Here is a 12,291-nt window from a genome sequence, read left to right on the forward strand (position 1 = left end):
AACATCTTTAATTCAAAGAGCTATAAAACCACCAATATCAAAGATAAATACTTGAAATTTTTTATATAAGATACTGAAAATGAGATATTTACTATTTAGCTTACTATATCTTAATAACTTTAGAATTGAATTAGAAATACATCATGTAATAGCACCAATATTATTCATACCAAAATAATAAACTTGTGTATATTATAATAAATATAGCTTCATACACTAAAGTATATTCAATATCAATAATATATATCTATATCTAAATACCCAAAAAAACAAGACTTTAAAATCCCCAAAACTGAATGTGGGAGGTCACGAGACATTAGTCATATTCTTTTCTTCACATTGTTTGGCGCGCTTTATCAATGCAAGATATTCATATTCCGCCAAGCAGCCATGCTGCATTTCATATGGGAATCGGCCGTTCTTTCCACTTGATAGGCAGTGTTAAACGTAACAGCCTGAGTAGCGGTGGCAGACTCAAGAAAGGGGCTTATTGTAGCACCAGCTTTTTCAAATGGTGAAACCATAACTTCATGCAAAGCTGGTAGTCTCCCTCTCAGATTCAAAACAATGATCTGATGTTGTATGCAGAAATCAACAAATTCTGGATCCAATGATAATGGTATGTTATCTGTTAAAAGTAGTCGGGCATGGTTGGCCGGAGTCCAAAGAATCTCTCGCAACCATGACTGTATTGTGGGTGACACCAAATTGTCTGAAAGGCTGACCCTGACGCCTTCAGCAGCAAGTGTGTTGATACATTCTTGGCTAGCAAACTGCCTTTGAAACACAAAGAGTGGTACCCACTGCCGAGATACACTCAACAACAGTGCTTTGCCTAAGGAAGTTGTCAGGTGCTGTCACTTAATAGACACCTGAAGGTGGAATCTGGTGTGTCCAGACAATGCTGCGGAGCCAGTGTTGAATGGAAGAAAACTCAGGTGGTGGGAGAGAGCTGCTGGCCAGACGCCAATTTGCTAGCCTCTTGAGCTCCGGGTATCTTTTAAGGAACCTAGTCCTCCACATCCGGCCGAGAGGCTGTCCATCACCCCTTCGTGTGAGAAGATATCTTGCCATGTCATCAAGTCGACGCAAGCTGAGCGTCCAACCCCAAGCTGTCAGAACCTCAACCCATTGAACTATCTCAGCCTCCTCGGAGGCGGAGAATCGCCGCTGATCTGCTTGGGTAGATGGACGTGTCCCTGCCACATGCGAGCGGAGGGTGGACCAAGGGACACCATGATCCCTCGCGATTTGGCGCAGTGACGTACCGCGTCCTGTGTGCAGCACCGACAGAGCATCTTTTAGTCGCTCTTGCTTCGATGATGCGTGATAGGTGTCTGAATCAGTAAAAGTCATCTTGCAGATGTCCGTTTGTTAAAGATGGATTTTGTGTAAATGAAGTCCAAAGTTTTTGCTGGATAAAGGGTGAGGTGAAGATTGACGGTTGAGCCAGAGGTTGCGCTTCTTGTCCTTCCTTTGAGTGCCAAGACCTTATCGGAAAATCATGACTCCGAATAGCGGCGTGGTTACAGAATCCGACCACATTGGACGCCTTAACCCGTCATAGAACTTGACTTAAGTAAGTATTGGGTATGAGGAATCAGAAGTTTCTCGAACGTGCTGCGCGAACATGGCAAAGTGGCTTACAGGAGCTGCTTCCTGCACTCCTCACACTATTCAGAGTCAAGCAGAGAAGAGACCCCGAAGGCGTGGCGGAAGAGAATACTCATGCCAATTCCTTGGCGGTGGGGCTAACGAACAGTTGCGAGAATCACGGCCTTACTAGAAACAATGGCAATAAAAGACAGAAAGTAAAGGTTCGTGACAGAACTCCAAGCCATGACCCCAACCCATTCTCAATACCTGAATCGGACCAGCCTGCATCCATATCACCGTCTCCTGACCCCGAGACGCGCCCATCCTCGCCACAACAAGGCTCGCAGTTTTGCCAAAATGGACAGGCTCTGATCAACACACCTTCCCCCGCATAGCTTACTCCCCTTTCACCGACATCTCATCATCCATCATCTCTTCAAAATCTTTCTTCCAGTCTTCGTAAGTGCGATACAAGTACTGCTGGGCGGCCGGGTGGTTTCGATAGTATGTCTCATGATTGATTTCACAGACGCCGTCCTCCTTTCCCTTGTGGTCAACGCAGAAAGGGCGATCGCATAGAACACATAGCTGAATTGGGAGTGTATCTTTCAGGTGTGGCTTCCTCATTCTCATTTTGTCATGGACGTGGCATGACCCAATATTGACAATGTGGTTCTAGTGGTTTATTAAGCTCAATTAGACTTAAATCTAGTGTGATTTAGAGAACTTACCATCTTATAACCCCCGATGGAGATCGTGTTTGTCTTATGATAGTGAGCACTGGAGGATCGAGAAATGGATATTCAAGTGAGGAGAGCGGGGCAGGTGGAGCAAAAGATTAGCCAGCTCACTAACTAGTTACATACGGAGTACTCCATACACCTGGTTTTTAGAATTCTAGGCGCAAGCGTCACTTTGCACGAGTTGAGATTCATCAGAAAATTGACCCATCCACAATGCTGATCAGCTTTGCGGAGATCAAGTCACCCCGGGCGGAGATGATTAGTTGATGGGCATCATCTGCCAGTCAGGCCAGCAACTGTTAACCCCCCTTTTGCCCCGGAGTAAAGCCTTGTGACGAGTCTTCCTGAAGAGTCAATGGGAGCAGCCCTTTGGACTCCTTTTCTCATGGCTTTGAATCTATCGAGACACGTGGATGATTTCTAGAGGATAAAAGCTTTGTTGAGTTTTGATTGGGCTAATTCCGAGTCTGGCTGGTGTTGGGGTTGTCGCTAGAGGCGAGGAGTGGGCGATCTGAGGCTGCCTTCTCCTACTCTATCTTCTTCTTCAACCGTGTTCATCGATTCTAGTTGTCTAATTCTTCTCTTACACCCGCTCGTTCAACTCCTCCAGCTCGCTCAGGTCGCCTTTTTGGCCTCTGAAGTAAAGGTCAATCAGAACCGAAGGCCAACGGCACCAATCGGTGAGGGGTCACGTCGCAGGGATTCAGTACTCTTGTTATTTCATTCATTTTATCGAGTTCAATCGTTAGGACAACTCCCCTCTAATCATGGATCGGCCATGCGCTTCCTGCGACCGCAATCTGCCTCAGTCGTCCTACACCGCCAACCAGTATTCCAAGGGCCCGGGTGTATCGCGATGTGCCAGCTGTGTCCACGGCCACCCACGCGACAACTCATCCGCAAAGCAGTCTGACAGTGGTAGATACAACATCTCTAGCCGTGCTACTTTCCCAATTGATGCACTTGACAATCCCTTTGCTCAAGGTGCTTTTCGCTGGGTTGCTAAGGGGAAATACACTTCAGGCCCGCGCAGTGGCCAAGCGTGTGTCATTAAATGGTTTAAGACAGGCGCAGTCTTCTCGGACGATTATTTCACCCTCGACATCAAGGCGATTGATAAGGCGTTGGAAATTGTTAACAGGTTCAATCAGCTTGACATTATTACTAAAGTTGTTAAAATCAACATCGCCGCTGTCTGGGTCTTTGACGACGACGCCTCTGATGAGTGGGCTGGCCAGAACCATCTGTGCGAGCCTTTTATCCAGAATTACCAAAAGTTCAACAGCAACAGTGGGTGGAATGATGGCTCACAAGGATGGGGGGAAGTAATGCAAGCCCTGAGCCACTTTAGCTACCATCTTTCTGGTGGGAACTATGTTCTCTGCGACCTCCAAGGCGGCGTCTACCAGCATGAGGTTGTCCTCTCTGACCCTGTCATTTTATCGCGGAATCGGGAGTACGGTGTCACTGATCTAGGCTCCGATGGGATCAGTTCCTTCTTCAGCCAGCACAAATGCAACAACTACTGTCATCCCACTTGGACACAGCCCGCTCGCCCAGTTCAGCATTTCCGCCCAGTCCCAGGTACAACCATGATTCGACGGTCGGTTCCTACCCACCATTCCCGCCCGGCTAGAACGAGATATTTCGGTTGATGAAAGAGAATTCCAGAGAGTGCAAGTTGGAGAGATTCTGAAGCCGGGGTCGGAGGAGCAGGAAAGGGATCCTGCGCTGGGCAAAATCAACAGTCAAGGAGCATGGAGCAGCAAACCTGGACTGGGGAGGTTGGATTAGAATTAGCACAGGGGAAGCCTCCATAGCTTGTGTCTGAGTTCCGGGATGTTGTCTGGTCGGGGTAGGTGGTGTCTCGACGGTTTTTCTGAGTACTCCAGGCCTTTCTCCCCTCCGGGCTTTTTCCTTCTTCCTTGGGGAGGAAGTTGCTCTTCCTTCCCACCAGAGCTACCTCTATCCATAGTCTTCCCCGTCATAATTTCTGCGCAAAATGAACGGACGGGTATCAATATTGCGAACGGACCATGGCGATTTGTAGGTTTGGCCATCGTGAGATACAGTAGCCTGCCATCCCGCCCGCGAGAGTACTGCTGCCCACCATCTTGCGGCATCGTCATCCACGGAGCGCAAATCAATCTCAAAATCACGGCGGTGCTGTTCGGTATCATCAATATCAAGCTCATTGGCCCGGCAATGCAACTATCTCATACGTCTGGTGTGTGCCAAAGCTGAAGGTTGCATCTCCAGCCAAGTGCTCGATAAAATATAGGACCAAGCATAAAATAACACCGCCAGATAATTACCCTGCTCAGCGTTATCCGAAGTATTGCATACTCCAGGCCAGTGTCTGAAGCGTGAATCATCTGCGAAAACACAGGTCGTGGAGCACTGAACGCCTAAAAGAAGCTGATGCGGGAGGACCCTCTCTGTTCAAGGTCGCACTCTCCCTCGGACGTCTGCCATATAGATTTTCCACTAATGAAGAGAGTTGACAAGCCATTCAATGACGATGTATGGTGAATCGATAAATTATGCTTCCGAGACTCGGAATCGCGGCCAAGGTAAGCAGGAACCCTTCCCAGCATGTTCTGAGGTTTAATACACTGGAGTGGCACTGTGGCAGCTCAGAGCTTGTCGCCAGAGCATACTGAGACCAAATAAGTTGGCTCTTTGTTCGCATACGTTCAATAGCCTCCTTACTCGGTCGAACAGCGCCTTCCATTTCCGGGAGTGACAGGCACGGCACAGTGGTGAGCGGATGGTTGAAATGAGAAGGGATGGAAACTGGCGGGCTTTTGTTCGAACACGTTAACTCGTACAGCTTAATTTTCGAGTAACTAATCAACAAGAATGAAGCTGTCCTGAACTCCAAGTCCAGGAAAAATGAAGACAGAAGCAAGCACAGTGCGCTTGGAAAGTGAATGTAGGGTGCACTGCATTATTCTTCCATTCTGGCACCAGTGAGCCACCCTACCCAGAATTTAGTACTTTCCATCATGCATGCGATCACGCATCTGCAGATGTTCATGTGAATCAAGATATGCCAAGAAACGATCACATGCATCTCCCGAATCTCCGAAAATCAACCAATTGGCCTTTAGAGAATATTTGCCAAGGCTGCTAGAAACGACTCCCACTCCAAATTTCTGATTGGCTGCTTGTTAACTTCGTGAGTGGCAATTATGGGCGACTTTGAGATACATCGGCTTACACCGCTGAACCGCCGAAACCAAGGTTCCTGCTGTGTAGCTCTGGAACATCCAAACCAACCGAGGTCCAACCTCTGGCAAGCACTTGTTCGTTCGTGTTGAGCAACATCATCACCCGAACCTCGTTTCATACACCTCCACGACTCTTTCCCTCCCTTTCATCCAATTTTTTCTTGCCGGCTCTCCATTCAAATTTCTCTCGCTTTCATTGCGCACTTCTTCATCTCATCCCCTTCCACCTTAAAGCTCGTGCAGCTGCTGAAAACCTCCACTGCACGGTACTTGAATCTTTCCCCTCTTCAATTCATAGACTTTCAATATGTCGGACCTACGCTACGACGGGCAGACTGTGGTTGTCACAGGCGCCGGTGGTGGTTTAGGAAAGGCCTATGCGCTCTTCTTTGCCTCACGAGGTGCTAACGTTGTCGTCAATGATTTGGGTGTTTCACATACTGGCGAGGGTCAGTCGTCAAAGGTTAGCATTTCTTCTTCTCAGCACCAGCTCTCACTTGCATTTGAGATGCTCCATGACAAACACAGACTAATGGAATGATAGGGTGCGGACCTTGTTGTCAACGAGATTAGAGCCAAAGGTGGTAAGGCCGTTGCCAATTACGACAGTGTTGAGTTCGGAGATAAAATTATTGAAACCGCCATCAAAAACTTCGGCCGCATCGATATTCTCATCAACAATGCGGGAATCCTCCGAGATATTAGCTTTAAGAACATGAAGGACCAGGATTGGGATCTCATCAACAAGGTCCACGTCTACGGTTCATACAAGGTATGTGTTCAGGCGGCGGCATTATGGTCAATTCTGTTATAATTAAAAAGGCTAACCCCATTTACAGTGTGCAAGAGCTGCCTGGCCCTACTTCAGAAAACAAAAATTCGGCAGAGTTATCAACACTGCTTCGGCTGCAGGCTTGTTCGGTAACTTCGGCCAGACAAACTATTCAGGTGCGTATTCTGATCGCATTGCGCTCAAGTATTCTTTTATTAACTCTGAATAGCTGCAAAATTGGCCATGGTTGGCTTTACCGAGACGTTGGCAAAGGAGGGTATTAAATACAACATCCATGCCAATGTCATCGCTCCAATTGGTGTGTACAGTGTATTTCGTTCGTCTAAATTACAAACGGCTAACCCGCCCCGTAGCTGCTAGCCGCATGACGGAAACGATTATGCCTCCGGAAGTGCTTGAGAACCTTAAGCCTGAATGGGTTGTTCCCTTAGTGGCGGTGCTCGTACACTCGTCCTCCAAGGAGACCGGGTCCATTTTTGAGGCCGGAGCTGGCCATATTGCGAAGTTGCGCTGGGAACGTGCCAAAGGTGCGTTGCTGAAGGCAGATGACTCCCTTACACCCGGTGCAATTCTGGCGAAATGGGACCAAGTCGGGGATTTCTCTGCGCCGAGCTACCCAACTGGACCCAACGATTTTATGGACTTGCTTCAGGAAGGGATGAAGCTCCCAAGTAGCCCTCCCGCCCAACAACCAGACTTCACTGGTAAGGTTGCGCTGATCACTGGTGCTGGAAATGGGTATGTTGACATACGCGAAAGTTCGTTGCACCTAAGTCTAACATGATTTCTAGCCTTGGTCGATCATATGCGCTCCTCTTTGCTAAACTAGGTGCTGCTGTTGTTGTCAACGATCTGGTTGATCCAGAGCCAGTCGTTCAGGAAATCAAGAAGATGGGAGGTAAAGCGGTTGGCTCCAAAGCATCGGTCGAAGATGGCCCGGCTGTTGTGAAGCCTGCCATCGATGCCTTTGGACGAATTGACATCCTCGTCAACAATGCCGGTATCCTCCGTGACAAAGCGTTCACCAACATGGATGATAATTTGTGGAACACCGTGGTCAACGTCCATCTTCGCGGCACCTATAGCGTCACTAAGGCTGCTTGGCCATACATGTTAAAGCAGAAGTATGGGCGGATTGTCAACACCACCAGTACCAGCGGTATCTATGGCAACTTTGGTCAGGCAAACTACGCAGCTGCTGTAAGTTTAACTCAGAATCAATTTCAGCGGATGATTTCTAACTGGTATAGAAACTGGGTATCCTTGGTTTCTCTCGGGCCTTGGCTCTGGAGGGCGCCAAGTATAACATCCTCGTTAATACTATCGCACCCAATGCTGGCACTCAAATGACTCGAACCGTTATGCCTGAAGAAGTTGTTCAGGCTTTCAAACCTGACCAAGTTGCGCCACTCATTGTCCTTTTGTGCTCCGATATGGTTCCAGAGCCAGCCACTAAAGGTTTGTACGAATGTGGTAGTGGTTGGTTCGGCAAAACCAGATGGCAGCGTTCTGGTGGTCATGGCTTCCCGATTGATGTCGAATTGACCCCAGAAGCAGTTGCTTCTATGTGGGGCAAGATCACCGACTTCGATGATGGCCGTGCAGACCACCCTGAAGATGGTCAGGCCGGAGCACAGAGTATCATGGAGAACATGAGCAACCGAAGTGGCGGCCAGGCCAAGAAAGCAAATGATGAAAACCAGCAAATTCTCGATGCAATCACAGCCGCTAAGGAAGTGAAAGCGGAGGGAACTTCGTTTGACTATACTGACCGCGACGTAATCCTTTATAACGTCAGCCTTGGTGCCAAACGAACCCAGCTTCCTCTTGTCTACGAGAACGATGATAATTTCCAGCCTCTGCCTACATTCGGTGTTGTTCCATGGTTCAACACTAACATTCCATGGAACATGGGTGAGATTGTCGCCAACTTTTCGCCTATGATGCTGCTTCACGGCGAGCAGTATTTGGAGATTAGGAAATTCCCCATCCCAACGGCTGCGAAGACCGTGTCTTATCCCAAACTTATCGATGTCGTCGATAAGGGAAATGCGGCGGTTGTCGTGAATGGCTACGTAACCAAGGATGCTAGAACTGGAGAGGATCTCTTCTACAATGAGTCTACCATGTTCATTCGCGGAAGTGGCGGTTTTGGCGGCTCGAAGAAACCGTCCGCCCGCCGTCCCGCGGCGGCCACCAATGCATACAAGCCACCACAGCGCAAACCTGACGCCGTTGTTGAGGAAAAGACATCCGAAGATCAAGCCGCTCTCTATCGCCTCAATGGTGATCGCAACCCTCTTCACATTGACCCAGAGTTTAGCAAAGTTGGTGGCTTTAAGATCCCCATTCTTCATGGTCTTTGTTCCATGGGTGTCTCCGGTAAACATGTCTTCAGCACTTTTGGTGCTTTCAAGAACATCAAGGTTCGATTTGCTGGCGTTGTCCTTCCTGGTCAGACCCTCAAGACGGAGATGTGGAAGGAGGGCAACGTCGTCATCTTCCAGACGACCGTTGTGGAGACCGGAAAACCGGCCATTGCTGGTGCTGGTGTAGAGCTTCTTTCTGAAAAGACCGCAAAGCTCTAAGCCTCTAACCAATGAATCTCAGTTGCACACAACGACCTCGAACCAACTGAAATTGAAAGTAAGGGTTCCGTTGACCGTGCATGTTATATTTTCTGAATGTAACTATTGTATATACAGTACATATATATTAGGGTAATTGCCATTTTGTTCTTCATTTCCATTTCCATAGTATCACTGTTGACCCAAAGCAGTCGAAATGAAGCGTGGAATGGGTAGCTGCTCTGGAGATATCTTAACCAACATCAAGGAACCATGCTCCGTTGGCCGAACAAAATCGAGTTCTACCCTGTAGTTACAATAGGATATAACTAACTAGCCCAGATGGGGAGTTAGTTATTTAATGTTTGCTTCAACCATGGAACCTCATATAATTACGGCGCACTCGAACCTTTTCCCCCTCGTTCAGAAGATTCTTGCGTGTCTGATTCACCTAACTATGCTTTTGTAACCCTGTCCGGTTCCTTGCCAAGTTGCATCCCGAGCACTCCGTAGGGATTCTGGACTCCCGTCCTAGCCGATTTGCTTGTCTAGCAGTCATCTTTCATCAGGCAAGGGCAGAAAAGTGTTTGTGTAACTACAGAGGATGGTGGTCAATTCCATCATGGCATGATGGCAATAAAGCTCTCAGACTCCTTAAGAATGCGTTCTTTTTATAACATCAAGTATTCGTAGTGTTGTGCGTCTTGGTGCCTATGTATGATCCATGCCGGCCTTTTAAGTTAGCCACTCCGAGCCTATTTTTCTGGCGTGGGATCAGGGTGCATAACCATCTCCCCCAGCCGGCGGCATGTGGATCTTCAACATCTGTCAAATCCAGTGAGTATCATCATTGTTTTGTTTACTCATTATCTTTGAATATGTAGCAAAGAAATCCATTTCTTTCAGCATACCCAAAGCGAACAGGATGGTCTTCATTCCTCCATTTCTCCGCACGTCAAAACCGTCTCATTCTCGCAGTAAGGTGCTCTCCTCACCAAGCAATGCTTCCACAGCATCCTTAGCACCGGCTTCCTCGACTCCGATCACACCGGCATCTTCTTCTTCTACCCCCTCCCCTGCTTCGCCTTCTGCCTCCTCTGCGACCGCATCAGCCTCTACTACTCTTATTGAAGCACTCCGCGGCAACCCATTCGGAACCTCCAAGTCCAAGTGCCCCGCTACAATCCGCAGCCACGAAGAAGACGAACGAGAGCGGCTGGAACTCAACAACTTCCTCCTGATTCTAGCCGAATTATTTCCAGATGTGAAGGTCGAGGTTTTTCGCGAGCTACTGCTTCGGTTTGATGGCAATAGCAGGTTACAAGTGTGTGTGGAGCAGCTTTTGCGGTATCGGAATGAGTGGGTGAAGGGGAGATGGAATGTCCCAGCAGCCGCAGATGCGGGATCGACGCCGGCTTCGAGACAAGTGGCGGCTACGGGAGATGAGGAGACACCGTGGGCAAAGAGCGTACCGGAAGAAGAAAAGTTCAGGAGTGACTATTACAAGAAAGCCGTGAAGGCAGTGCTATGTCATGAGTTCCGCTCCATCAGTCGAAGTGCTGTTGATGCGGTCCTGGCAGAGGTCAATTATTCCTACACTCGTGCGCGACCGACGCTAAAACATCTATCCCGCAAAACTTGGCGAGCGACATTAGGAAATATTCTTTCTTTCAAGAAGACCAAGGAAAAGGAATATCCTCCGCTGTTGGTTTGGCAACGGCAACCAAACGGAGACGTCCTCCCTCATCTGAAGGGAACCGGCTGTGCTGAGCTGGATAACGAGCTGTACGATACCCTTCTCGCACCACTGATTGCTCAGAGGAAAGAAAAACAAGAGGACGAAGATCACAAGTTGGCGCATGAGCTTAATGAAGCTGAAGCCAAGGCTGCGGATGCACTGTACGAGTGCAGCTGCTGCCTCTCCGATGTGGCATTCGAACAGATCTCAATGTGCTCCGAGAGCTCCCATATCATATGTTTTAGTTGTATTCAACGAACTATTCGCGAAGCACTGTTTGGCCAAGGCTGGGGCAATTCAATTCACAATGAGAAATCGACCCTCCGCTGTTTAGCTCCCTTACCCGATGGCATTTGTGGTGGGGTGCTAGACGGGCTGCTTGTCAAACAAGCTATTTTAGCCGATAAAGCTGGCTCCGAAACATATCAGAAATTCGAAACTCGACTTGCCGAAGAAGCTCTATTTAAATCGCAGCTCAAACTTATCCGATGCCCCTCTTGTTCCTATGCTGAATATGACCCCATCTACCATCCTTCCTCAAGAGGTCCGACTTGGCGTTTCCGGCGTGCTAGCTTGTTGCCTACAATATGCATGATTATGGTTCTTCTTGATATGATACCCTTTCTTATAGTTCTTCTTACTGCATTTCTTCTCCTCTGCCCAACCACACTTCCCTTGGTTTTCAGTGCATCAATACGAAACCTTTGTCTACGAAGCCGAAACCAACGGTTTACTTGCTCAAACCCCGCATGTGGACGTTGCAGCTGCGTAACTTGTCAAAAGCCATGGCAGGATCCACATGTGTGTCATGAACCTCTTCTTCTCAATTTGAGAACGACTGTAGAGGCCGCTAGGACCGCTGCAATAAAGCGTACTTGCCCCCGATGTGGATTGTCTTTCGTCAAATCCTCAGGTTGCAACAAACTCACATGTGTGTGCGGATATTCGATGTGCTACCTGTGCCGCAAGGCCCTTGGTCCGCCGCTGACGCGGCCGGGACTCGAGATTCTTCCTGGCGGACGTCCACTTCGAGGCCAGGAGAATCTCGCTCTTATGGATGGCGCAGTTGATGGTCCGGCTGACCTTGACGGGGATTCAGACGAAGACGTGCCTGAAGATGAAGAAGGCGAGGGATATAAGCATTTTTGTGAACACTTTCGCATTAACCCCGGTTCTCGCTGCACCGAATGCAATAAATGCGACCTGTACATGGCGGAAGACGAAGAGGCAGTGGCTCAACGTGCTGGAGAGAAAGCGGAGCGTGAATGGAGACATCGCCAAGGGATTAGCACCAACCTTTCACCACATCGTGCTGGCTACTTGAACGTACAGTCGTACGATCATCGGAACGGCAATTCAAGGGTTCATTCTCGAGGCATATCTGCTCCCTGGGATTGGGACTGGAAGTTTGATTCTGAGGATTGGAAAGGACGATATCGCTTCTGGGCGCAAGATGTATGGCGAGATGGAAGATGGAAAAGAGAGGCGCAGTACTTGGTTGATAGAATGGTGGAGATCTTGATCGTTGTTGAAACTTGATGACCTGACGACGTTGAATCGAGGAGTTTGTTTTGGCGTTTCTGGAATGGAATGGGACCGGGTTTCTGCAAAGGGATAATGA

At 48.5% G+C, this 12,291-nt stretch overlaps 4 protein-coding genes across 4 annotated transcripts; 3 read left to right on the forward strand and 1 right to left on the reverse strand.

Annotated features, from left to right (window-relative positions):
- Positions 1-861: 861 nt before the first annotated feature.
- Positions 862-2,229, reverse strand: UREG_02675 (uncharacterized protein; the record flags this gene model as incomplete). Its single annotated transcript, XM_002543113.1, has 3 exons — positions 862-1,337; positions 1,648-1,673; positions 1,997-2,229. The coding sequence occupies 3 exons, from the start codon at positions 2,227-2,229 to the stop codon at positions 862-864; spliced, it is 735 nt and encodes a 244-aa protein (XP_002543159.1).
- Positions 2,230-3,106: 877 nt separating this feature from the next.
- On the forward strand, positions 3,107-3,994 carry UREG_02676 (uncharacterized protein; the record flags this gene model as incomplete). The annotated part of the gene is made up of 1 exon (XM_002543114.1): positions 3,107-3,994. One exon carries the CDS (start codon positions 3,107-3,109, stop codon positions 3,992-3,994), a length of 888 nt encoding a protein of 295 aa, XP_002543160.1.
- Positions 3,995-5,879: 1,885 nt separating this feature from the next.
- Positions 5,880-8,953, forward strand: UREG_02677 (peroxisomal hydratase-dehydrogenase-epimerase; the record flags this gene model as incomplete). The annotated part of the gene is made up of 7 exons (XM_002543115.1): positions 5,880-6,035; positions 6,117-6,344; positions 6,412-6,520; positions 6,574-6,663; positions 6,719-7,103; positions 7,157-7,565; positions 7,616-8,953. The coding sequence occupies 7 exons, from the start codon at positions 5,880-5,882 to the stop codon at positions 8,951-8,953; spliced, it is 2,715 nt and encodes a 904-aa protein (XP_002543161.1).
- Positions 8,954-9,857: 904 nt separating this feature from the next.
- On the forward strand, positions 9,858-12,209 carry UREG_02678 (uncharacterized protein; the record flags this gene model as incomplete). The annotated part of the gene is made up of 4 exons (XM_002543116.1): positions 9,858-11,214; positions 11,357-11,438; positions 11,541-11,601; positions 11,640-12,209. 4 exons carry the CDS (start codon positions 9,858-9,860, stop codon positions 12,207-12,209), a joined length of 2,070 nt encoding a protein of 689 aa, XP_002543162.1.
- Positions 12,210-12,291: the final 82 nt, after the last annotated feature.

The sequence above is a fragment of the Uncinocarpus reesii genome, genomic scaffold, assembly GCF_000003515.1.
Source record: "Uncinocarpus reesii 1704 scaffold_1 genomic scaffold, whole genome shotgun sequence".
Lineage (NCBI taxonomy): Eukaryota > Fungi > Ascomycota > Eurotiomycetes > Onygenales > Onygenaceae > Uncinocarpus > Uncinocarpus reesii.